Source organism: Capra hircus, chromosome 6 (assembly GCF_001704415.2).
Source record: "Capra hircus breed San Clemente chromosome 6, ASM170441v1, whole genome shotgun sequence".
NCBI classification, from domain to species: Eukaryota; Metazoa; Chordata; class Mammalia; order Artiodactyla; family Bovidae; genus Capra; species Capra hircus.
The window spans coordinates 98,249,387-98,275,977 of record NC_030813.1 but is presented as its reverse complement, the minus strand read 5'-3'; the positions used below and the strand labels follow the sequence as shown (position 1 = coordinate 98,275,977).

Here is a 26,591-nt window from a genome sequence, read left to right as displayed (position 1 = left end):
ATTTCTTAATGTTAAATCATCATTCTTGAAATGAAGTGTACTTTGTTACAGCGTGACTTTATTACTGTGTTACTGAATTTTATGTCTTAATACTCAATTTTGTCTTTGTTACAAAGACATAGTGAGAATAGAAGAATTCTCCTTTTCTTTTGGTGCTCTTTGCCTTGGAGGGGTTTTAGCATCCAGATTATGCTAGCCTTGTGGAATAACCTGAGAATTTTTCTCCTTCTGTGGGAGAGTCTTTGTTTCCCTAGGTTCCAGCCCGGTTTGGGTACCCATCTCTTCTTCCTTCCAGAGGTGCCCCCATGGTAACCACGAGGATGTTTTCTTTCTGCTGCTGCTGCTTAGTCGCTTCAGTCGGGTCTGACTCTTGTTTTCTTACACTAGCTCCCAAAGCTCTTCATAAATGGAACTCACCTACTGATCCTTAATAACGCCTGGGCATCATTCAGCTTTCTCAACATTTCCTTGCACAGACCCGGCCTCTGCTAATTTCATGCCACTTGCCTTGCTAAATCCTATACAGTCCATGGAATTCTCCAAGCCAGAATACTGGAGTAGGTAGCCTTTCCCTTCTCCAAGGGATCTTCCCAACCCAGGGATCGAACCCAGGTCTCCTGCATTGTAGATGGATTCTTTACCAGCTGAGCCCCAAGGGAAGCCCCTGAACTGCCTTGCTAAATCCTAACCATAGAATTTGAGGTAGACGGGATGGGTGTGCTGTTGATTCTGGCAAAATAGAACTAACATTTGAGGCAGACTGTGTGTGTAGCTGCTTGACACCCCTCACTTTACATGATCGTCAGGATCCTGGGAAGCTTTGTTATTTTTCTTCTGTAGATGGGAAAAGAAACTTGGTAACGTTATATACCAATTAGTGAAGGTGCCAGAATTTGAAACCAGGACTGCTTGACTCCAAAGTGACTGCCGCTTCCACTACAGCATGCCTCACCTCCTCCATTGTGTTCCCAAGCTACAGCCTCCCTCGCTGACCTGTATGTCCTCCGTGCTCCATTAGCAATTACAGACTGTACCACACCATTTATATTACGTATACTCTGTATATTTTTCTGTTGTTTCCTCTGCAGTTTTTGTCTCACACAGGGCAGTTATTAACGGAATCTCTGTGCGTGTGCTGATCCGACTCCAAATGTGGGTATCTTTTCTTACTTTATAAAAAGAATAGCGGGAAAAATACAAGGAAAAGGTGACCAAATACCAAGAATTTGGATTTTGTTAGTCTTGGCAGTACACTGTAAAAAAAAAAAAAGTCCCTTTCAAAATAAGTTTAACTCTGAGTGCTGTTCCAGGGGCTTTTTAGCGACCCCTGCAAAAACATTGCCTCAGAAACTAAGAGATTTGGCATTATGTAACGACCGATCACTTTCCCACGCAAGAACATCAAACAGCAGCAAGACACTGGAAATCGCACCTACTGCACAGACTTCCTAACAAGGAAAGCTGGAAGATAAGGCAGTCCCTCCAACCGCAGATGCGATCCCGCGCTTCGGCCCCCACCCCGCCCCTACCGGGTTCAGCCGGATGGAACATTCCATGCGAAAGCTTTGACAGAGCGCCCACTCGGCGTCACGTGGAGCCGGAGCGCACTCTCGGCGCCTTGCGGGATGACGCCGAGCAGGGTTGCCAAGGGGCGGGGCCAGGCGCCGCGGAAGGGGCGGGAAGGAAACCGGCCGGGGAGGCGGGGCGGGCCGAGCGGAGGGGCGGGCCGAGAGGGGCGCGCGGGAGGGGAGGGCCCAGCGTATTATGGGATGCGGCGGTGGAATGGCGCTGGGCGCGTGATTTTGAACAAACCCGGGTCTGTGTCTCGGAGGCGCCGCCGCCGCCGCGGCTGCTGGGAGGCCAGGGAGCGCGGGGTGAGAAGGAGGCGGCGGCGCCGCCGGCTTTGGTGAGTGTCAGCCCCCCAGGGTGGGGGGCCTCTGGGCAGGCGGGCGGGAAAGGGGGCGCGCGGGAGGGGGCGCCGGACCGCCCCCTCCGGGAGCCCGGGTTAGAGGGGTCATGGCGGAGAGCGGGAACCTGCAGTCTTGGGGGCCGCCGCGCCCCATCCCGCGGGCCGCAGGAGGCGGGAGGATCCTCCGGGCTCGGCCCCTTCCCGCCGGCACTCGAGAGGGCGGCTGTCACCCGGCTGGGCCGGCGCTCGGCCGGCAGCCCGCCCTTCCCGGCGATCCGGAGGAAGGGCGCCCGCGGCTGTTGACACGCACGCTGCGCGGCCGGAGGAGCCGCCGTGTCGGCCCCGGGTTTCTGGGAACCGGTTTGGCTGCTGTGTCAGTTTGTACCAGCCCCTCTTTTTCCCTGCTGCCCGCCGCCCCGTCCTTCCTGTGCCCCTTTGTAGTGGTGTCTTCTTCGTGTCTGTCCGTTTTCCTCGCGAAGCCCACCGGCCAAATGTCATAATGTTCCCGAGGTGCACGGGGTAGGGAGCGGGCCAGCACTTAGCTTGGCCAAGCAACGGTAAGCACCAAGCGGAGTGCGGGTGGCCGGGGCTGGCGGTGGGGAAGTAAAGTTTACAGATGAAAAAATTGGGAAGGGTGGATACTCTCAGCGTCTAGCCGGCTGCATATAGAAAACGGCGACGGGGTTGGGTGATGATAGCACTTGTTTAAGCCTGAAGCTATCGACTTTTCTATGGAGTTGTCATTCAAGCCAGGTAAGGAAATGAAATGCCTTATTCAGCTTCTACCCTTCTCTTCTTAAACAAACTTCTTAAAAAAGACAGTAGAGTGGCTCTGTTCGAAACCTGGAAATTCAGTTTGCTCATTTCAGATAGATCTTTCAGAGCATATACTGTAGTTGAATGGTGGGCACAGAATTGACCTTTTAAAAAATGGATGGTTATCAAATCTGAAATTAGCAAAGGTAGCCAATTTAGCTTTTTAGAAAAATTTTATTCTTTTCAGAAGCCATGCAGCTTATGTTTTCTTGTTATTTCTTTGATGATTAAAACATGCCTATCTTCTCTTTTAGTTATTTATTAAACTACATGATGAGAGATGCTGGTGGAGCTGGGTAGGTAATTCTAGGGTCTTTTCTAAAGCACGCTGCTTATTTTCACTGTATCAAAAATTTCAGCGGCAGATTTTTTTTGTTAATTTGATGACTTAGATTCTAAAAACTTTTGTTAAAAAAAATTTTTAACTCTGAGGTATATTTTCTGTATTGTAGAGATTGTTCACTCATGAGTAGGATCCGTACATTTTAAACCTAGTTGCTCTTTGACGTCTTAAACCAATGACAAACGAACTGGAAGTCAGTGTTTATGGACAGAAATGATCCGAGGAAGTTAAGAGGAAACAGTTCGGAACTTTTGTTTTGAAAACTTAGACGTCGTGACCACTGTATCTGCATAAGAATCAATGTCTGTAAATTTACAAATGTATCCAAGAGGTCTGAAGTGCGGTGGGAAACGGCCCATTCTGTCAAAAGCGGTGCTGGCGGTGGAGGAAAATGTCAGAGCTGGTGAATGACATTCCAGGTCTTGATCCTGTTGTTGTTTCGTGTCTGCGATGGACACAGCGCATCAAAGGCATTCCATCATCTCTCTCAAGTTGCTGTCCTGAAAGTGGCAAAGAGTGGAAGCTCTTGGTGGTCCCTCTGCCCCCTTCCGCTTTTTTTTTTTTTTTTTCTTTTTTCTTTTGCTCTTCAAAACAAAAGTATGCCGGACTGGGGACCCTGCAGGTAGCGCGATTTCCCCTCCGTGGCGGGGTGAAAGGTCTCGGCGTGGGCTGTGTGTGCAGTGGTGTCTCCCTGAGCATTTGAAGGTTGGCGGGGCCGGCGGGAGGTTTCCCCGGATATGTGGGTGTGCGCCTCTCGGGAGGGGAGGGCCGGGGAGGGGAGGAGGAGGAAGGGGGAGGTTACTGGCGGCGGCGGCGGCGGCCCGGGCTCGGGCTGTCGGGGAAGCTGCTGAGCTGTGATGGTGATGACGAGGTGAAAATGGCGGATCTTTCGAAATACAATCCCGGCCCCTGACATACCAGAGGCGGCGGCCGCGGCGGCGTCGCCACCCGGGACTCCGTCCGCGGCCCCCGGGTTCCCCAGTAGCGTTCCAGGTCTGGCAGACGAGGGGAGGAAGCGGCTGGCCGGAGCCAGCGTGCACACGCAAAAGCAGCACCGCCCGGGCTCGGGATTGCCCGGGACCTTCTGGAGCCCCCACCTCGGAGCCGGAGGGAGGAGAAAGCGGCCGCCGCCGGAGGTAGAGGAGCCAGGGGCTACCCGAGGGGTGCTCCGCTGCGAGGTCGATTTATTTGTGGGGAGGGGTCGGGTGGGCGAAGGATCGCCCCGATGATCAAGGAAGGGCTAGTTCAGAGTGCAAAGGATTGGCAGCTTCGTCATGACATCAACATTATTCTTTTGAGTATTAAGAGGACTCGAGTTTGCTCTTATACCCAAGGCTGCTGGTGAGGCCTAGAGGAACCGCTAGCAGTTATCCTGGTTTCCTGATTGAATGTTTAAAATATCCACTCCGGCGGGTGTTGGTTTGATGATGTCCAGCAGTTTATGGGGTTGTACGTTTCCTTAAGGAGGCCGAACGTTGGCATTTTATTCTGCATTTAAGCTCTGGGTCTTAGATCATAGTCTGTAACTTGTTGGGGTGTGGATGTTCACGTTTTGTGAGCCTGTGGACCAGTTCTGTAATCACTGAAAATGTTGCCTCTTTCTTTGATGGCTCTGTCATCTATAGAGGACTCCTTGGCCCCTGCCATTCGGCAGATGACAGTTGAGATACTGTCCGTCATATCTGATATCCATGTGTTTCCCTGCCTCTCATCCATTTCATGAATTCAGAGAGTAAAGTTATGGAAGATTTTACAGTAGATTTTAGGATCCAAGCGAAATACAGCTTTGGGAGCCCTATTTTGGTTCACAAGTTTTGCCTTCTTTAAGAAGGAAGTTGTGATGACTTGATGCTCACACTTGATATGAGTCAAATTTTAAGTTGGTTCAAGACAAATTGAGACCTCTGTTTATTTAACCTACTGGACTTTTTAGCCCTTTGTTTCAAGAGCTGGAGAATTGGGCTGATTGAGCTTTTGACAGCCACAGTCTGGTTTTGTTAGGTTGCCTAAAGATCCATGTATGCTTTAGATTGTGCTGCAGATCTTGGACAGTAGTGTTACTGAAAAGTTACATATGAATCACAGTTTTATATATTAACTTGGGGCCCTCTGATTTTTTTTTTTTCCTCCGGCTTTTGTAGTGGTAGGTTGGGTCAGTTGAAGGTTGAGTATATGAGTGAACAGAGAGATAAATGTTTAAGAAATGTCCCCTGGTCATGTAGCAATGGTTTTCCATATCCAAGTTTCCTACAAAGAGATGATGTCATAGCATGTCACACAGTTTTATTCTTTGTGTGTTCTATTCAGAGAGGAAATATTTTGTGTGTATGTGTGTGTATAGCTTGCACATTGTGTGTCCAGATTTATTCACTAGAGGACTGAGAGACCAAAAGTATTTTTTCAGGGGAACTAACTGAGAGGTACTCAGAGGTTTTAGTTAATGAGTTTTTAAAATCGTTTTTTCCTGATGTTTTATCCAGTAGGAATTTGATTGTTGTTACTGTTTTTTCTTATAATTCTTACATTGCTGTTGTTTGGTCTCTGCCAGCTCAGCTGCTAAGTCAGTACTAAGAATTTTAAAAATAAAATAAGTGAAAGTCACTCAGTCATGTCCCCAACTCTGCAACCCCATGGACTGTACAGTCCCTGGAATTCTCCAGGCCGGAATACTGGAGTGGGTAGCTATTGCCTTCTCCAGGGGATCTTCCCAACCTAGGGATCTAACCCACATCTCCCGCATTGCAGGCGGAGTCTTTACCAGCTGAGCCACCAGGGAAGCCGAGTAAATAAAGAAGCATGCTTATTCATTGGCTTTTTTTGTTTTTGTTTTTTAAATCACCCATTGCCATTGTCTTTTTGTGATTCCTTGTGATTGTCTTTAAAGACCAGTTTTTAGATTATTGTTGAAAGAGTTGCCTTTTAATAGTTAGAAGTGTGTTAGAAAGCGGTGAAGAGTTATGCCAGTGGAGTTAGTCGGGTGTCTTTTTTGGTGGAGGAGCATTGCAGATTCCCACTACTTTTTTTTTTTTCGAATGTTACCATTGGGTTTCTACTGTGTGTCACGTACTGTGCTAGGGCTTGGAGACGCCTCAGTATCTTTGCCTCTGCAGACTGTTCATGGGGTTCTCGCGGCAAGAATACTGGGGTAGTCTGCCATTCCCTCCTCCAGGGAACTATCACTTTTGGAATCGGTGGAGGTAACATTGGAAGGATAGGTTGGGTAGGGCCGTAATGCAGAAGGCCTTCAGGGTTACAGAAAATGTTTGAGTAGCAGAGTGACAGCCTCAGAGGTGCACTCAGGTGAGATAAGTCCTGTAGCTTTTTCTGTGGGATGTGTCGCAGTAAGAGAAGATAAAGGTAAAAAGTACAGTAGTTGGCTCTGAGCTTTGGAGATTTAAAAACTCTTGGTTGCAGTGGGAAGGAGATATTGTGATGGATTAAAAATCTTATGGGGAGGGGATTCCCTGGTGGTCCAGTGGTTAGGACTCCGAGCTGTCACTGCCCAGGGCCCTGGTTCAATCTCTGGTCAGCGAACTGAAATCCCACATGCCATGTGGCACAGGCCCCGCCCCCCCCCCCCCCAAATTATAAAAATTAAACAAGACAGAAGTCAGGAGAAGCTAATTTAGATAGAGAAAGAAGAGAAGAATTTTCATTTGTGCTTTAGCATACCACATAACTATCTTCACAGTAACTCTGCTAGTAAACTGGGGCTTAGAGAGATTAGTGCTTAGGGCTACACGATAAGCAATGAAGAGAGTCAAGATTTGGAAACACATCTTTCTGATTTGAATCTCCATGTTTTTTCCTCCATGTTAGTCTTACAGCATGAATAATATACAGTCCCCCTTTAAAGGGAAAAAATATTGTGAATTGTCAGGATTGACCTAAATAGTTTCACTGTATTAAAATACTTAATTTTTAGATGTATATAAATTCCTTATGCTTATTGCTTTTAGGGAAGTATAAATGAAATATAAACAAAACTATAGAGCCAGTAAAATTTAGGGTAATGAATGATGTTTTGATGAAACGGAAACTTTGCTTGCATAGTCGGTATGCCATTGTCTGCCATGACTAGAGGTGGAGCTTTCCATATGCTGTGTGTGGGTGTGCGTGCTCAGTCACTTAGTCGTGTCAGATTCTTTGGGACCCCATGGACTGTAGTCCGCCAGGCTCCTCTGACCATGGAATTCTACAGGCAAGAATACAGAGGGGTTGCCAAGTTCTAGTCCAGGGGATCCTCCTGACCCCGGGTTGAACCGCATCTGCTGCATTGGCAGGCAGATTCTTTACCACTGAGCCACCTGGGAAGCCCCATGCTGTGTATCATACGATAGATAACTCAACTCCTACACTATTTTTCTAAGTTTGAGTGTCGCAGAACTTTATTCCTTAGATCACCGGTTAGGTGGTTTGACTTCCACGTGGCTTAAATGTATCATTTACCTTGTAAGATTCTTATATACCTTTTTTCTTTAGCCCACTCTAATTCTGGTACCACTGATGGTGGTAATCCAGAATATACTTAAAAAGAAAATATATTACTGAAATGAAAATACAAACTTCCCAGCATTTCTTCAAGACTCATGTCTTACAGTCCATTGCTCCCAGTTTAGTTTGAGAAATGTAATTCTGTACTTAGTTTTTGAGTTGTTGATGCTAGACTTTAGAAATGAAAGCTAAAATCCAAGTAGTATACTTAACCAGTTAGTGCTGGTGGTAAGCTTTAGATACAAAAGTATAGTTCTTAAACACCCAGATGTTTCTGTCCCAACATCTGATAAGTTATCATCTATAATATGGTGGTAGTTCACCACTTTATATTATTATGTGCAAGAGTGAAAATAGTTGTTTACCAGGTTGTCCTCCACCTGTAACTAAGAAAAAGAACAGTGCTTCAGCTCTGGCAGTAGTCTCAAAAAAAAATTGAAAGTATGAAAGCATAGAGCATTTGTTGTTTCTATCTTACATTGTTTTTATGTTGTATTTATTTATTTTAATGTCCTAAATCAGATCCTCTGTTTATCTCTGACTTGAACTAATTACTGTAATAGCCTTGTAACTGGTTTCCCTACCTTCCATCCAATAAAACTCCAAGATGAAGTTAATCCTCCCAAACTATAGCTGTGATCATGCCACTTTTCTGTTGACTTCTGAGGTCTCTGTTGACTTCTAAGGTCTGTCTGGGCAAGGGCTTTGGTTAATTTCTCTCCAGAAAGTTGGGAAGCAATACATATTTGTTAAGTAAATACTGATAAAAATTAAAAAGTAGTTTAAAACTGAAGCTTTAAAAACTTTGTTTTATGAGCAGAAAATATTGGAAGTGTGGGAAGTGTGTTGTACGTTCGCTGTTCTTTTCTTTCCATACCTTGAGAGGTAACCCTTCAGACACATGAGGCAAACTACAGCTCCTCTATCCTGTCGGCTCGTGAAGATCCTCTCTTCTCTCTCTTCTTGGAGTGGTCCTCAACACAGGGGTGATGAGGTTGCATGTGCTGGGGCATATCTTCCATTCCTAAGGGATAAAATTAGAGTGATGATTCATGTCACTAGATGGCCAAACCCTTTCCTGCCATGCCCACAAGCTCCTTCTGAGAGTTTTCTTTTAGTGGAGGCCACCCTGCCCTGCATGTGACCCTGATTGAAACAGCTAGGGATGTCTAATCATAAAGCAGTTATTACAATCTGCTCAGTGGCCTGTGAGGTGTGCTGGCTCCAGAACTCTGCACAGCCCATGCTACTTAGAGACCGGCCAGACTGATCAGACCTTTTCTGGTTGGAAGTTTGAACTTTACTCCTACTTCCAAGGGAGACTCCTAGTCCTATAGCTCCTGGTCTCTTTTAATAGGACCAGTCGGAAGAGGACGTGCTCTTCCTAATAACAGAGCTTTAAAATACATGAGGAACTAAAAATGCACAGGAGAAACAAATCCACAATCATATTTGAGAATTTTAACAGTCTGTCTCAGTAATGGATAGAAGAGGAAAAAGAAAGACTGGAAGGTCTGAACAGCACTCTCAGCCATTTTGGCCTATTGGACGTTTATGGGGCACTCCTCTTAGCAGCCACAGAGCACATGTTCTCTTCCGACTGTTCACCAAGGTGGGCCATGCACTGAGCCTCCAACAAGTCTCCAAATGTCATCTCACACAGTGGAAATGGTAGAGTATTACACTCTCTGACAATGGCAGGAGTAAATTAGAAATTGATAATAAAAGGTAAAAAAATCCCCAAATATTTGGGGATTAAATAGCACACTTCTTTATTTTCCATGTGTCTAAGATGCAATCACAAGGAATATTAGGAAAGATTTGAAGTGAATGATAATAAAAACATTGAGATTAGCAGAATGCAGTTAAAGCACTGTGGGGGGAATTTTTAACACTAAATGTTTATTTTAGGAAAGAAGAAAGGTTTAAAATCAATGATCTAAACCATGTGTTGGCAAACTTTCTGTAAAGGGACAGATGGCAACTATTTTAGGTTTTGTAGACCCCTCCCCCAACTATTTACAAATGTAAAAATCATTCTTAGTTGGAGAGCAATACATAAATGGACTATGGTCTTAGTTTGATCTGTAGGCTATGGTTTGTTGAATCCTGATCTGTGCTTCCATTTTAAGCTTCTAGAAGAAACAAAGTAAGCAGAAGGAAGGAGATAAAGATAATGGTCAATTAAGTTAAAAATGGACAAACTGTTGGGAAAAGTCAATGAAGCCAAAATGATTCTTGAGAAGATCAATAAAACTGAAAAATCTCCAGACTGGTCAGAAAAAAAAGGAGAAAAGACAGAAACTACCAAAATAAGAAATGAAGAGTTGCCACCTCTACAGACATTGAAATAATACTATGTGTAACATTATGCTAATAAATTTGGCAACTTAGAGGGATAGACATATTCCTTAAAAGATACAAACTATCAAATATCAAAGGTCATTTGAAAGAAAAAGATAACCCGAATAACCCTACATCTATTTAAGAAATTGAATTTATAGTTAAATAGATGGCTTTACTGGTGAATTCTAACAAACATTTCAGGGGGACATAGTAACAGTTCCATGTAGATACTTCTTGAAAATTGAAAAAGGGCAATGTCCCAGCTTATTTTGTTAGACTGGCATTGTCCCCAGAGAGCCACTACAAAAAAACCACAGACTAAGAGCTCTTATAAGTGTAGACAGAATTACTTAATAAGGTATTAGCCAACAGAATTTGGCAATATATATAGAATATAATTACGTATAATTTTACTGAGTAGGGTTTATTTCAGCAGTGCAAATTGGCTTAATAAAATCAATATAACTCAGAAACTAAAAGAGAAAATGGGTTTCCCTGATAGCTCAGTTGGTAAAGAATCCACGTGCAGTGTAGGAGACACCGGTTCGATTCCTGGGTTGGGAAGATATGCTAGAGAAGGGATAGGCTACCCTCTTTAGTATTCTTGGGCTTCCCTTGTAGCTCAGCTGGTAAAGAATCTGCCTGCAGTGTGGGAGAGCTGGGTTGGGAAGATCCCCTGGAGAAGGGAAATGCTACCCACTCTAGTATTCTGGCCTGGAGAATTTTATGGACTGTGTAGTCCATGGGGTCGCAAAGAGTCAGACACAACTGAGTGACTTTCACAAAGGAGAAAAAGCCATATGTTTATCTCACTAGTTGCAGAAAAAAAACATGATTAGGGATCCATTTGAAAAAAGAAACAACTACACTCTGGCACTGTAAGTTGCCTTTCTCAACCCAACAGTGAATTTATGAAAAACCTACAGCTAAGATTAAGACTGGAAACAAGGTAACATGTCTGCACTTACCGCTTTTATGCAACATTCTGCTGGAGGTCCTAGCCTGTTTGGCAAGGCAAGAAAAGAAACAAAAGGTGTGCAGGCTGGAAAGGAAAAACTACAGGTTGTTGTTATTATTATAAATAATAATACAGAGAATTATTATTCTCAAATAATATGAATTATCTTTCTAAAAAATCCTGTGGACTCTACATAAGATTTAGTGAGTTTAGCAAGGTTGTAAGATACATGGACAATGTAAAATAGTCAGCTGAATTCCTATATACTAGCAACAACCAACTAGTTGGAAAATAAGGCCATTTACAATACATCAAAAAACAAAAAACACTTAGGGATAAATTTACCAAAATATATACAAGGCCTAAACACTTGAAGTACAAAACACGTTGCTAAAATAAATAAGTAGAGAGGTATACTGTTGGGAGACAGCTCCCCATGGCTCTCTCTAGTTTTGTACTGTTACAGGAGAGGCAGTGACAGCTTTCTCCAGGATGTTTGTATAGCATAAAGCCTTGGGCAATCGAGTTAGTGACTCCTGTCGTAGCAGAGGGCAGGTTTGCTTATACGTCCAGTGTCATAAAGATAATATCTCCCTTTGGACAAAGGGCAGGTGTGCTTCAGCCCATGAGAAACGATTCAGGTTCCTTAGGCTCAGGGTTCCTCAGTGTAAACCTACTGCCTGCACAGCATACGCCTGGGCACCTGTCCATGTCTGCCCTGTGGGACACGGGGGCAACAAGGGAACCAAGACACACACAGTGCTTCCATTCCTTGCCGTGCTGGGTGTGATAAGTCCCCGTCTCTGTTTTAGGACTACTGCGTCGTCTGCCAGTCTCCACGAAACAGTGGCAGGCAGCTTTGTTAGCCTGCAAGGAGAGTCTAGAGTCTCAACTGCCTCCCAGTTCTGGACAGTTATAAGCCATAAGCATAAAGTGCTGACATAGACGTGGCTTCTTGAAAGAGGAAAGATGAGCGCCTTGAAGGCTGGGCTAGGGGATCTGCAAAGACTGGCATCTGGTAGGGAATGCTCTCACCCACGTGGCAGGCAAGGGTGGTGGGGGCAGGAGGAGTAGGAGCCCTTCCCTGTTCTACCTCCTAGAATCTTCAGGGATTGAGCTGAGAGGTGGCCTGGATGATGCTTGCTTTGGTTGCTGTACACTCCACTCCATGGCCCTAGCCGGAAGGCAGTTAGGCTGTAGCTGCTGAGTCCAGGAGTCCCCCAGGCCAAGAGAAGGATCTCAGAAGTGAGGATTTGGGTGGACTGAAAACATTAGTAGTTTGTTCAGTTGAGCTGCGAGTGTGAGTGGATGAAACTGAAAGTAAATGCACTGTCAGGCCACCATCTCCCTCTGTGGTGTGACCTCTCCTCCTCTAACACCTTGACTTCAGGTCTGAACCTGCTGGGGGAAATTTAGGGAGAAGAGAGTCAAACTTAATGGTTGCACTGGGTAGTGACACCCAAGTCATCCTCCTCCTCCTCGTTCTTTGTCGGGTGGAATGTTGAGAAACAGCTGATAGGGCTTGGACAAGGTTTCCAGTAGGAATGGGAAGCTGATGTGCCACTGTGCGTGTGTGTGGTGGGGGAGTGTAGTTAGTATTGATGTTTCAGCAAGCCTGTTCCATAAATACCTTGTTCTGAAAGTGCGGGAGGGGGACTCTACTGACCAGGAAGAGCTGAATCTAGAGAAGTGCTCATACTTTGGGATCCCCCAAACCCTAGTGATTTCCTCTGAGCTATAAGTTACTGCAATTGATGATGTTGCAATATGCATAAGGAACTCACCCAACTCAATAAGAAGATTAAAAACCCCAATCCTTTTTTTTAATTGGCAAAAGACTTAACACACAGGTACTTTAGAAAAGAAGATATACAAATAGGTAATATTCATGTGAAAAGGTGCTCAACCTATTTAGTCATCTGGAAATGGCAAATTAAAACCACGATGAGCTATCGCTTCACACCCACTAGAATGGCTGAAGTTAAAAAGACTGACAAAACCAGTTGTTGGTGAGGAAGTGGAACAGCTGGAAATCCCATGCATTGCTGGTAGGTGTACAGAATGGTACAGCTAAGTTGGGAAATAGTCTGGCATAATTGATTCAAAGTTTAAAATTGTTGTTGTTTACTCAATAAGTTGTGTCCGACTTTTGCAACCCCTTGGACTATAGCCCACCAAGCTTCTTGGTTCCCAGGCAAGAACACTAAAGTGGGTTGCCATTTCCTTCTTCAGGGGATCTTTCTGACCCCAGGATTGAACCACTTCTGCATTGGCAGGCAGGTTCCTTACCACTGAGCCATAAGGGAAGCCCAAAGTTAAAAGTAAATTTCCCTTATGATCCATCAAGTCCACATCTAGGTAATTATTCAAAAGAAATGAAAATATCTATCCACAAAAACCTCGAATGATTTTTAGCGATATTATTCACGATAGTCCCAAACAACAAACAGTCAAAATGTCCATCCACAGATGAATGGATAAACAAATTGTGGTGGATTCATCCAATGGAATATTACTCAGCAGTAAAAAAGAACTGAGCTACTAATAAATGTAAGAATAAAGATAAATCTCAAAAAGTATGCTAAGGGGAGAGGCTCATCCTTTATACCGTGGGTTTATATAATGTATGATTCCATCTTTGTGAAGTTCTAAAATGGGCAAAAAAGGCAACACTAGTGAAGTTGTAGAATAGACCAGTGGTTGTGTAGAGTAGGAATGTTGGGGTAGAGGGTTGACTGTAAAGGAGTAGACTTATTTTTTAAGGCAGTAAAGTATGTGATTAAAATTATGAACTTTGGTATCATAAAACATATCCTGAGTTTGAGTTCTGGCTCTATCATTTACAAGTTATGTGACCTTGGGCATAGAGTTTAACCTTTCTAAGTTTCCTCATTTGTAAAATGATGCATCTTGGAGTTGTTATCAGGATAGGTTAAATTATGCCATCACTGGTAGGTAGTAAATGCTCGATAATGATGATTAATTTTGGCAGTATTAGTTTTTATTAGTGCTACTCAATTATAATTTGCCACTCATGTCTGTTAACTATTAATCTTGGAATGGGTGTTGCATTTTTATATTTAAAAAAAAAGGGGAAAGAAAGAATTACTGATTAGGTTGCTGTGAATCTTTGATGAACTCTGGGCAAATAACTTGTTTGGTGGTGGTGGTTTAGTCACTGAGTCGTGTACAGCTCTTTTGTGACCCTGTGGACTGTAGCCTGCCATTCTTCTCCGTCCATGGGATTTCTCAGGCAAGAATACTGGAGTGGGTAGCCATTTCCTTCTCCAGGGAATCTTCCCGATGCATAGATCAAACCCACGTCTACTGCATTGCAGAAGGATTCTTTACTGCTGAGCCAGCAGGGAAGTCCAAATAAGATATGTAGTCAGTCATAAATATGAGATGCTCTTTAATATGTGAAGATAATGGTACTGACTCTTCTGTTGGAAGTTTTTCATGACCTTTGGCTGAAAACATCACAGTTCTGATTTGTGATCTGCTTTATTATTACCATTACCATCTTTTTTTTCCTTAATGGGAACTGGTTGTATACCTCTTAAATGGTTCCCTTTTTGACATTCTAAATAGCTGAGGAGGAGTTGAGAATCTTCTTTCCAAATAAGAATTTCTCTAATATGAAGCTGATGGATCAAACTGGGGACTTATAACCCATTTGACCTGCAGTTGCTGAGGTGGTTTACTCTAGAAACTTCTTTAACATCAATTTGAGTATTTAATGGATTTTTATAAATGACATAGTAACCTCATTTTAGGACCACTTTCACTAGAGTTTCGACTATATTTTCTAATATCTGTTTTTATTTAAATCTTTATTTCCTTGTGCAAATCAGAAGTTTTCAAGTGTTGTTAGTAGAAAACCCTAGAACTGGGAAGAAATAAGATGATCAGACATGTCAAAGATTAAAAGGTTTTATTTATGAGCAGGAATTGGAAAGGAGTTTCCTGTAATTATGTATTGCCTGAATGCAGTATACTTTTAGATTGAGACATGGTAAATGAGAATGTTTGCTTCTAGTTTTGTGTCCCATAAGACTTATATTTCAAATTTTTGAAGGTTGAGAATTTGTTGAAATGTTTTAACACAGATACGCGTTAGGAATATTCCTCACTCAGCTATACATCAGTAGAAATTTTTGTCATTTGCATTTTCTCTTGGCTAATTTTTTTTCTCTTGTATCTGTTTTGAAACATAGTAATTTATTCATTTTTTAACTTTTATTGCAGCACCTGATCAACTCTTTCGAAGGAGAACGATCATGGAGGTGGTGCCAGCTGAGGTGAATAGTTTGCTTCCAGAGGAGATAATGGACACTGGTATAACTTTAGTGGATGATGATAGTATTGAGGCTGTTATTGTTTCATCCCCAATTCCCATGGAGACAGAACTGGAAGAAATTGTCAACATAAATTCTACTGGTGACTCTGCAGCCACGCCCATTTCCACGGAACCAATCACAGTGCACAGTAACCACACTACCCGAGTTGCAGTGAACACCACAGTCACTAAAGCAGATTCTAATACCACAGTGAAACCAGCTTTTCCAAGTGGCCTTCAAAAACTTGGTGCTCAGACTCCTGTGACTATATCAGCCAATCAGATTATTTTAAACAAAGTATCACAGACATCTGATCTTAAACTTGGCAATCAGACCCTTAAACCAGATGGACAGAAGTTAATTTTAACAACTTTGGGCAAGTCTGGTTCACCAATTGTTTTAGCACTACCCCATAGCCAACCCCAGGCTCAGAAAGTTACAACTCAGGCCCAGTCAGGAGATGCTAAGTTACCACCGCAGCAAATTAAAGTAGTTACCATTGGAGGGAGGCCAGAGGTGAAACCTGTCATTGGTGTCTCAGCATTGACCCCAGGAAGTCAACTGCTTAATACTACAACTCAGCCCTCTGTGTTACAGACCCAACAGTTAAAAACAGTACAGGTAAAAAAAAAAAGAGGGGGCTTCTTAATGAAAATGCATGTTAAATATTAAATTGATTCATAGTTGTATGTGTAGGGTGATTAAATGCATAGTTGTTACTGAATCCTGTTGAATGTTGCTTTTAGTAATTGTGCTTTTTTTTTTTTTTTTGTAAAGTCTTTGATATGTCTAATGCTTTTGAAAATTTCTGCCAGAGAACTCAGAACTTAATTGTGGTTAAATTCCAATGTGTAGTGTATTTATAGCTTTTTACTCATTTTGAAACACATTTAATTCTTAGTCGTAGTTTGAGTCCAAGGATGTTCTGCTGGTGTAAAGATGGCAGAGTTGATGCTGGGCTGTCAAAAAATCATTCAGACATGATATTTTCAGCTAACAGATGGCCAAAGTCTAGGAGAAGTTGCTGCTCTGAGAAACCGTTCGAGCCAGCAGTAGTGCAAACCAGCCAGTATGTGCCTCTTTGGAATTTACTGTCCCCTGCATCACTCATATTTGCAGTGTAGAAAGACAGTGCCGTGTGACGGAAGGTATAGAATTGGACCAACTGGACTTCAGTCACTTTTCTGCAGGACCGACTGTGCTGTGGAACTTTGGATAGGCTACTTATTTTCTCTGAGTTTTTTACTTTAGCTGTAAGATGGCTATTTGATCATGACGAAACACGTAAGATCAATACTTGGTATGGTTCTCTAAACACTGAAGATCCTTCAAAATAGTACCCATTGTTAGTATGAGTAGAAACCCAAGCTAGAAGGTTATCAGAACATATGTTAAGTGGTTGCCCATTTTTCGTGTCCAGGTAGGCCTTTCTAGGTCAGCACTATGCTTAGAAATACAGTGATCCATTTAAGACCAGGAAACAGCATCTCCTGTTTTAAAGAGTTGGCTTTTAGAAAAAAGGAGAAGGCTTGAGAACTAAATGCATAAAAGGAAGGGAGGAAGGTTTGGGGAATTATCCACTCTCAGCTGATACTAGAAAAAATGTTTTTGTTATTATGTTGGCAAAATAGAATCTTATTTTTCGTGGGCTTTTTATTTAAGAACTTCATACGATTTCTCAGACTTTATATATAATTTGCCCATGTCCCTTTTGCCACTGTTAAACACTTAATGTTCTTTGCTTTCTTATTCACAATCATCTCTCACTTATCTCTGATTTCCTTTTACTTCTTTTGATGAGGATCTCTTGAATGAGATCCTGTCACCATCAAGCACCTTGTCCTCAACTTGTCCTTTTAAAAATCAGTTGTGAAACTTGTTTTTACTGGTTTACCAGAGTTTGTCTGGCTTTGGGGATGTGGATGATAGCCATGTTTATAAGATACTGATAATGTAAATCAGAATGCTGTGGGTTTTTTTCCATTTAATAGAGCAGTGTATACATACTGTTTGTAAGACCAGTTTACTTGTACCCACTAGTTTTCTTCTGTAATCCCCCAAGTACCAACAATAAAAACAAAAACTGGGGTCTAATTTTTATAACTTCTCTTATTGTCATTACCTTTATAACATGTGATTCTATTTATTTAAAAAGAACTTCTATTTAAAAAACAAAAGAAACCCCATTTAGAATATTGTTCTTCTTGGCCAGTTATTTTTAGGCAACTCAAATCTTTTCAGCTCATGAGTAGCCTCTAAACCTCTGAGGCTCAGGAAAAAACAAGCAAAAAGCTACATGCCTATCTGTATCCATTTTAGGTACCAGAGTGTTTGGTTTAGTATTACATAGTATGTATGATCGTCTCATTTTTTTTCCCCAGATGGTCCTCAGCATTGTCTTAAGTTTAATTGGATTGAAGCTATTAGGGAGTGGACAATAGGAAAGGGTGGAAGAAGGAGACCCATCTTGAAAAATGAAGGAAAGAGGTGACAGTTGAAACCAGAGGCAGTAACAGAGATAGTTACACCTAATTACAGATACATAAACCCCTTCCTATGATTCTTCTGCATAGTATGTAAGGGTGATAAATAATTAGCAGTCTTGAACAACATAACTCCTTATTAGTTCCTAAATCTGTACAACACAGTGCCCGAAATTACCTGCCTGTATTATTCGATCACATATTTGGCAGTCTTATTTGTAAATATCCTTTTCTGATTCATTTTTGTGTTAATCTGTTAATTAGATACATTTGTTTAAAAATGATCCTTTATGCTCTGTTCTATTTAATAAAACTAAGTTTCTCCTAGGGTAGTTTAATTCATGATACAAAAAGCAAGGTTCCTTAACAGAACTGGAAATCCTTATTTTCAGCTATGCTCCATTAAAGAAACAAAACCACACGGGCAAGTTAAGATTGTTCGTTTGAATAATTAATGAGCTTTTGGTAGTATTGTTTACATTTTTTTCCTTGTTGGTAAGTATTTGTATTGTTGTGTGATTGTGAAAATCAGTTAAAAATGGGGAAATACTTTAAGTTCCCAAACTGTAGCTAAGATTATTTTTTGCAAGATACAGATTTCCAAAAATATCAGGACCTCTGCCTCTTGAGATTCTTAATACTAAGTCAATAGACAACCTATTCTAACTTACTTTAGAGTTCTAGGTCTGTAAATACACTTGGGAAATATTTTCCCTTTATGTCTCTCAAATTGCATCAGTTTTGTAAAGTACAATTATGGATTTATTTGGGTATGTCAGAGTTTTGCAGTCTGGATATTTTTTAATATGTAGTTGTAGATCTCTCTGGTTTGTTTTTTTAAAGGTGGTTTGTATTTCCTGTACATTTTGTTTTGTCAGTAATGTGTTCTGAGTGTAAGGAAGTAATTTATTCTAGATGGAAGAAGATATGTTTTTAAGTTTAATTTATAGTTAGAGTACAGAGCTGATGTTTACCTGGTTCTGTGATCAGTTGCAGTTTCTAGTATGTTTTGTAATTTAAGTTGGTCATGTTTGTTCATTTTGAGTTATTATTTCCAATAATAGTACTTTCAGGGCCTCAATTTTCATATCTGCCAAAGGTAAAGTTAATATTTAATGTCCTTCCTGCTGTGAAAATTTGTGATTTTTGTCATTGCTAAATTTCTGCTTCTGGCTTTTAGAAAAAGCTTTTCTTTGCATACATTGATAATTTAAATATAAAAACATCAGTAATTCTACATTCCTTGACTTGTGAAGAATTTTAGTTCAGGGCAGCAATGTACCATGTATTATGTAAAATCAGAGGTGAATAAAACATAGACTCTCCCTTCAAAGAATTTATAGTCTAGTAAACTATAGTAAATCATATTTTAGTCAATAATATTTCAGAGGCTTCACCTTCAGAATAGTCTTTGTTTTGCCAAACATATCTCTTTGTATCCTAAGGCATTAACTTGTGCAGTTTTTATCTGCCCCTGATACATAGATCTAAAGTTGAAGATAAAGTCATAAGCCTATCTTTAATGTGGGTTTATATTTTGCTTCCAGGGGCCAGTGAGATTATATTTACAGATGTCTTTATCATTTGCACTATGCTTTCTTAATGTATTCTACTCCATCTTTTATTATTGAATAATTTGTTATTTGGAAAAGAATACTGCTATGCCATTTTTTAGTTTCATTATTATTTAACATTTATTTTAAACATTTTTAAAAATTAATTTGGTTTTCATGATATACATATGTCTCAGAGACTAAGATAAGGATTTGAAATAAAATTCAAAGGTATTATTACATAATGGCTTAAGGATGTGATATTAGTATTTGGGTGAATGGCTGCATTTTGAATGTTTTTAGTATTAATACTGAGATATGTTTTTGTTAAATGAGCTGGTTTCACATGTACTTCTGTATATCAGTCTTGTCTAATTTTGATTGAGTAGGTGTTTTATAGAAAAATGGTTTTCATAGTTATTTATATATTTCAGATTGCTAAGAAGCCTCGAACACCAACCTCTGGTCCAGTAATCACGAAGCTGATCTTTGCAAAACCAATTAATAGTAAAGCAGTTACAGGACAGACAACTCAAGTATCACCACCAGTCATTGCAGGTTATATTTCTTTATAGTTTGTTAAGCTTTCCTTTCCTTTAGTTTTAAAAAAGGCTGTTCCATCACCTTGAAATGTTTCAGTGTTTGTTACTATAAATCACACTGGTTAACGAGATACATTACACTTGTTAAGTGTGTGCTTTAAGCAAAACGCCTCATCTCAAAATCAGTCCATCGCTTCGTGTCCTTAGTTTTTGGTATACCTTCGGGGGAAGTGACGCCTCAAACTCTGATCATACCAGCTAACATTTGCATAATGTTTGCTGGGGGCCCCATGCTGTTCTTAGCTCTTCACAAAGAGTGATGTATTTAATTCTCTGGCAATCCTACGGGATAGGTTCAAGTAACATCCCCATTTTCCCAGTATGGGAACAGGCACTCAACTAGTAAATGGCCAAGCTGGGATTTGAATCCAGGCAGTTTGTCTTCAGAGCACATGCAAAGTCTAGTAAGTTTAAAGTAGTATATGTAATTGTATAGTATTTCATGGTTTCTGTTCGAATTTTTGGTTTCAGTGTTTTAATATTTTCAGTATGCAGTTGTCTGTGAAACAAAAAATTGTCGTGACAATAATAATTACTTCAGTGCGAACAGCATTTTAGTTGACTACTTTTACCAGCAAATTCTTTAGTGTGGCCCAATTCTTTTATTATATACATTAAAATTTGTCATCACCAATAAAACCTCCAAAATCTTGATTTTTGAGTATTTCATTCTCTTTATTGTTCTAGTTCATCTGCCTTTGTACTTCCAATCTGGCAGTTCTTTCACTTTGAAATCTCTGATCTATTAATTCTTCCACTCATTAATAACGAATTCTTTTCTGTCCTTAAATTCATCTCTATTCAACACAGAGTTCATAACCCATCATTATTGCTCCCTGAAAACACCATTGATTTTCTTTTCACTCTCTTTCCATACTGGCCCAGCTCTCTTATTTCTTCTTGACTGGCAGGTACCTCAGTGCTTCTAGAGAGTATCACACAGCCATGGTACAGCCCCAAGGACTGTAGCCCAAGGGCTCCCGCCCCCAGGGAACTTCTCAGGCAAGAATACTGGAACTGGTTGCGGTTTCCTGCTCCAGGCCACAGCGGCTGGTCTTTAATTCAGAGCTACGCTAACACTGCTCCTTTCACCATTTAGGAGTTCATTTCTACTTTCCATTGTGCTAAGAGCTTATGGAAGCACCTCTGGGTGGTAGACTTTGACTAGAGACTTTCAAATGCTAATTACCCATTTCCACAATGTGTATTTTTTATGAAGGTACTTCAAATGTTAACAAATCATCCCTGGGATATGTATTAAAGCCACCTAGTACTGTCTTTCCCTGTTGACTGAGATGGTAAAGAAAGAGTGCAGAAAACCTGGGTTTGATCCCTGGGTCGGGAAGATCCTCTGGAGGAGGAAATGGCAATCTACTCAAGTATTCTTGCCTGGAGAATCCCATGGACAGAGGAGCCTAGCGGGCTACGGTCCATAGGGTCACAAGGAATCGGATACAACTGAGCAACTAAGCATTTTTATAACAGTAGGCAACTCTGAAGTCAGTGGCCAAGACTTAATCATTTTCCTGAGGCTTTGAATTATTTGCAGGGAGGCTTCTCTTTTGTAGCAAGTGAGAAAAGGCCTGGAGAGGTGGTGGTTAGAGGACAGTATTGGGTAAATTCTCCTTTTGTTCTTTTTCTTTTGGTCTTCAGTAGAGATTTGGGGTTATACAGGATGCTGTGTCTTGAGGGCTGTCATGGGAGCTAGGTATAGTCCCAGAAGAAAAATTGGAAAGGGTTTAGGTTTAGAGCTGCCTCAGGAACTGGGCTTCAGTTGGCTGAAAATGAGTAAGGCTTGGGTATACTGGTGATAAAGGGACCACCAGACCCTTGGAAGGTAAGGTGGGTGGAAGTGGTTAACTAGGAGGACTGTCTCAGTGTAAAGTTCTTTGCTATTTTTGAGTTTGAGAGCATCCCTTAAAACTTTTAATCACAAGTGGGGCAGGGGGAGTTGTATGCTAAATAATTGTGGTTTTTCAGAAGTGTATCTGAGTGAATATTTGGTAATGTCAAGATTGTACCTCTCACATTTGACTGTAATGGATGTCATTGCTGGGTCTTTGGGTTATTTACAGTGTGTTCCACACTAATCATAGCTTCACCTTTTAATTATAGACATTAACCCTCCCAAAATGCATAGGGACAGACTTCTGTTAAATTTCACTAGGGTTAAGTTCAGTTTGGAGGGACAATTTCAACTGGTAACTAGTAGTTCATAGCTTTTAAAATTCATGTAAGCCAAATTTAAACCACCAAAATAGTTCTCCTGTATCGAGGCGATTCCATTGTCTTTAAGTTGTAGCTAATGATCTTTCAGTGGAGAAGGCAATGACAACCCACTCCAGTACTCTTGCCTGGAAAATCCCATGGACGGAGGAGCCTGGTAGGCTGCAGTCCATGAGGTCGCTAAGAGTCTGAGCGACTTCACTTTCACTTTTCAGTTTCATGCATTGGAGAAGGAAATGGCAACCCACTCTGGTATTCTTGCCTGGAGAATCCCAGGGACAGAGGAGCCTAGTGGGCTGCCATCTATGGGGTCACACAGAGTCAGACACGACTGAAGTGACTTAGCAGCAGCAATCATGTTTCAAACTACATTTAGACTGCTTTTTAAGATTTTTGGGCTTCTCTTGAAAGATGAATGTCATTTTTCTTTCTTTCAGTCAAGATGAACTTAATGTTTATAAAATTGACTTTTCTAAAATACTGATCTTGTCACACCTTGCTTAAAATTTCCTTGGTCACATCCATTTCTTTTCCATATCCTGGCCTTATATCATCAGGAGTAGGTTCAAATGCCAGAGCTCGCTTAGCATTAAAGTCATTTATTATCTAATATATACCTTTTTCATTTTCACCTTCTGTTCGCTCCAGGCCTATTGATGTAACTTATTTCTAAGAGGTCATCAAATTGACCATGTTCTCTTAGCACTTAGGCTCTTGGCAATGTTGGGTTTACCAGAAATGATTGTTGTTTTTGCTTCCCTCATGGCTAAGTCATCCATTTTATCTTTGGATTATCTCCACTGTCTCGTAGTTTTTTGATCCTTAGGTTAGCAAAGTACTCTTTCTCTGACCATCTCCTACGTATTTCCATAAAACTTGGTTCTACCTACCAAATACTTGAATACTTCTGTTACATTTCACAGTGACTTTTAGTGTTTGCGTTAGTCTTAATGGATTGTAAAACTTGATTTCTTACCTGTCTCCCCTACTACACTTAAGATTTCTCTCAATAGTAGTTTTAGATTTTGTTTGCCATTTAGTTTTTTAAAATTATTTTTAAAAATTGTGATAAATATGCATAATATGAAATTGACCATTTTAACCATTGGTGGGTTTAAGTATATTCATGCTGTTATGCAACCATCACCACTCTCTAGGACTTTTCATGTTGCAAAACTAAATCTCTGTATCCATTAAACTACAACTTCTCAATTTCTTCCTTCTCCCAGCCCCTAGCAGAGACTTTCTGTCTCTATCAATCTGACTTTTCTGTGTATCTTGTATAGGTGGAATCAGACAGTGTTTATCCTTTTATGACTAGCTTTTTATGAGTCTCTGGTACCTCCAGTTTCTGGTACATAATGTGTTCAGTGAATGTGTATTGTTGAGTGAATGTGTATATCATGGAGGCAGTGTGGTGTGGTATGTTGCAGGAGCTATTTGGAGACTTGGGTTTTGGTCATGGTTCTTCTATTAATTTTCTCCCTGATCTTGGGTAAATATATTTTCTGTTCCTCTTATTTCTTTCTATAAAACGTTGATCATTTTATAGAACTATTGTATAGTATTGTATAGTTCTATAAAATATAATAATATAGAATATTATAACCCATCACTTCACGTGACTTTTGAGATGGTTAAATGAGGTGCAGAGGTCCTCATTGTCAGAGCTCGCAAGGTAACAAGTTGCTATATTAGAGTAAACTTCATCAATGTTAAAATATTTGATAATGAATTAATCTCTTTAGAATTAGTCCTGGCTCAGGTAAGCTAGCTCCTGCCCCAAGCCTGTCCTGTCTGTAGCTTTTTGGATTATGTCTCTTGTTTCTTGGAGAATACCTGACAGCAGAGTGTGAAATGCCTTACAAATGGATTTCATAGTGAGACTGTGACTTGTATACGTTTGTGTGTCTGTATGAAGAGCCAAGGATACATGGGGATTTGGACATTAATCAGGAGAAATGCTATCTGGGTGAAAAAAAAGTAGCCCTTCAAAAGAGAGTAATTTGAATTTTAAAGGATGTAGAGGGTTATTGGGAAAATTGATGAAATCCTGAGATATTTTTTCAGAAATCATCTTCTGTGTCATCATCTCCCCATCAAATAGGATGTGTCATTGTGCTGTCATATTAATTTTCAGAAGAATCCTCTCTCCCTCAAATTCAACACTTTATTCCTAGAGACAGTATAGTTGAAATTATAAACAGAATTTTTATGAAATATTACCCAATAACTTTTAGAGGTTTTTGTTGTTGTTAATTACAATGACATTTTTGTCCTTATTTTAAATGTAATTCACTTTAAGTGGCCTTTTCTTTTGATGTACTTACCCAATTTTCATTTTAATTTTTAAAATTTTACAAAATACTTTAACCATAATCACATTTTATTACTTATAACAACCTTCTGACTTACTATTATTCCTTTGACAGATGATATAGAATGCTTAAGGTCACGTTTTTATTTTTTAATATTTATTTATTTTTAATTGATTGATGACTGCTTTATGATATTGGTTTGATTTCTGTCATATGTCAACATGAATTAACCATAGGTGTACATATGTCCCCTCCGTTTTGAATCTCCCTTCCACCTCCTGTGCAGTCCCACCCCTCTAGGTTATCTCAGAGTAAGTGGCATTTTTTGGTACCAGTTATCCTCAGGAATTGGAGATTTTATATATATATGTTTTCTGAAATGTATGTAATGCTTAACAAGAAATTATAGTAATAGTCATTAAAATGAGCATTTTATAAAAATGTGTCTTTATTGGTAGTTGTTTTTTTTTTTTCTTAAAATAATGATTGCTGGGGCTTCAGGCTTATCCCACAGGTATTAGTTTTGGAAATCAGAACAGATAAACGTGTTACTTGAGGCAGGCTCCATGCTTGAGGGTGGCCTTCTAAAAATATTTGATACAGACTGATTTAGTTTCTATAGAATTGACTTATTTAGTTATGATGTCAGTCAGTTCCGTCACTAAGTCATGTCTCACTCTTTGTGACCCCATGGACTGCAGCACGCCAGGCTTCACTGTCCTTCTCCATCTCCCAGAGCTTGCTCAGACTCGTGTCCAGCAAGTCAGTGATGCCATCCAACCATCTCATCCTCTGTCATCTCCTTCTCCTCCTGCCTTTGATCTTTCCCGGCATCAGGGTCTTTTCCAATGAGTCAGTTCTTTGCATCAGGTGGCCAAAGTATTGTATTGGAGCTTCAGCTTCAGTGTCAGTCCTTCCAATGAATATTCAAGGTTGATTTCCTTTAGGATTGACTTGTTTGATCCAAGAGACTCTCAAGAGTCTTCTCCAGCACCACAGTTCAAAAGCATCAGTTCTTCCGCACTCTGCTTTCTTTATAGTCCAGCTTTCACATCCATACATGACTACCCGAAAAACCATGTTTTTGACCAGACGGACTTTTGTTGGCAAAGTAATGTCTCTGCTTTTTAATAAGCTGTCTAGGTTGGTCATAGCTTTTCTTCCAAGGAGCAAGCGTCTTTAAATTTCATCGCTGCAGTCACCATCTGCAGTGATTTTGGGGCCCAAGGAAAGAGAGTCTCTCAGTTTCCATTGTTTCCCCATCTGTTTGCCAGGAAGTGATGGGACCAGATGCCTTAATCTTAGTTTTCTGCATGTTGAGTTTTAAACCAGCTTTTTCATTCTCTTTCACTTTCATCAAGAGGCTCTTTGATTCCTCTTCACTTTCTGCCATAAGGGTGATGTCATCTGCATATCTGAGGTTATTGATATTTCTCCCAGCAATCTTGGTTCCAGCTTGTGCTTCATCCAGCCCAACGTTTCTCGTGATGTACTCTGCATATAAGTTAAATAAACTGGGTGATAATATACAGCTCTGATGTTCTCCTTTCCCAATTTGGAACCAGTGCATTGTTCTATGTCAGGTTCTAACTTGCTTCTTGACCTGTGTACAGATTTCTCAGGAGGCAGGTAAGGTGGTCTGGTATTCCTATCTCTTAAAGAATTTTCCGCAGTTTGTTGTGATCCATACAGTCAAAGGGGTTGATCCACACAGTCAAGGGGGTTTTGGTAGGGTTTGCTGCTGCTGCTGCTAAGTCGCTTCAGTTGTGTCTGACTCTGTGCGACCCCAGAGACAGCAGCCCACCAGGCTCCCCGGTCCCTGGGATTCTCCAGGCAAGAACACTGGAGTGGGTTGCCATTTCCTTCTCCAATGCATGAAAGTGAAAAATAAAAGTGAAGTCACTCAGTTGTGTCCGACTCCTAGCAACCCCATGGACTGCAGCCCGCTGGGCTCCTCTGTCCATAGGATTTTCCAGGCAAGAGTACTGGAGTGGGTTGCCATTGCCTTCTCCGGGTAGGGTTTGCTAGGATTTTTTTGTTGTTGTTGTTCAGCTTAGCTATGACGTAAGTCAGGCTACAAAAATCCTAGCAAAACTCTCAGCTAAAATTCACTAAGGAGTATGCCTGTAATATAAAATGTAATTATGAAGTAAAAGGAATTTTTAAAAATATATTTAAAATAATTTAAAATTCATAAATGCCT

General features: G+C 40.9%; 1 protein-coding gene across 10 annotated transcripts in view; it reads left to right on the top strand.

The window, feature by feature from the left end:
• The window catches only part of LIN54 (lin-54 DREAM MuvB core complex component), a 63,726-nt gene continuing 38,897 nt past the window's right edge, over window positions 1,763-26,591 (top strand). Inside the window, exons 1-3 of one of the 10 annotated variants that reach the window (XM_018049671.1) lie at window positions 1,763-1,906; window positions 15,115-15,167; window positions 19,677-19,800. In XM_018049671.1, coding sequence (XP_017905160.1) covers window positions 15,147-15,167; window positions 19,677-19,800 — 145 coding nt within the window. In that variant the 5' untranslated portion in view covers window positions 1,763-1,906; window positions 15,115-15,146. Of the gene's footprint in view, window positions 1,907-2,356; window positions 2,467-2,999; window positions 3,022-3,866; window positions 4,205-15,114; window positions 15,828-19,676; window positions 19,801-26,591 lie in introns of those variants that run through there. The other 9 variants (XM_018049666.1, XM_005681844.3, XM_013964758.2 and 6 more) reach the window with 9 other exon arrangements.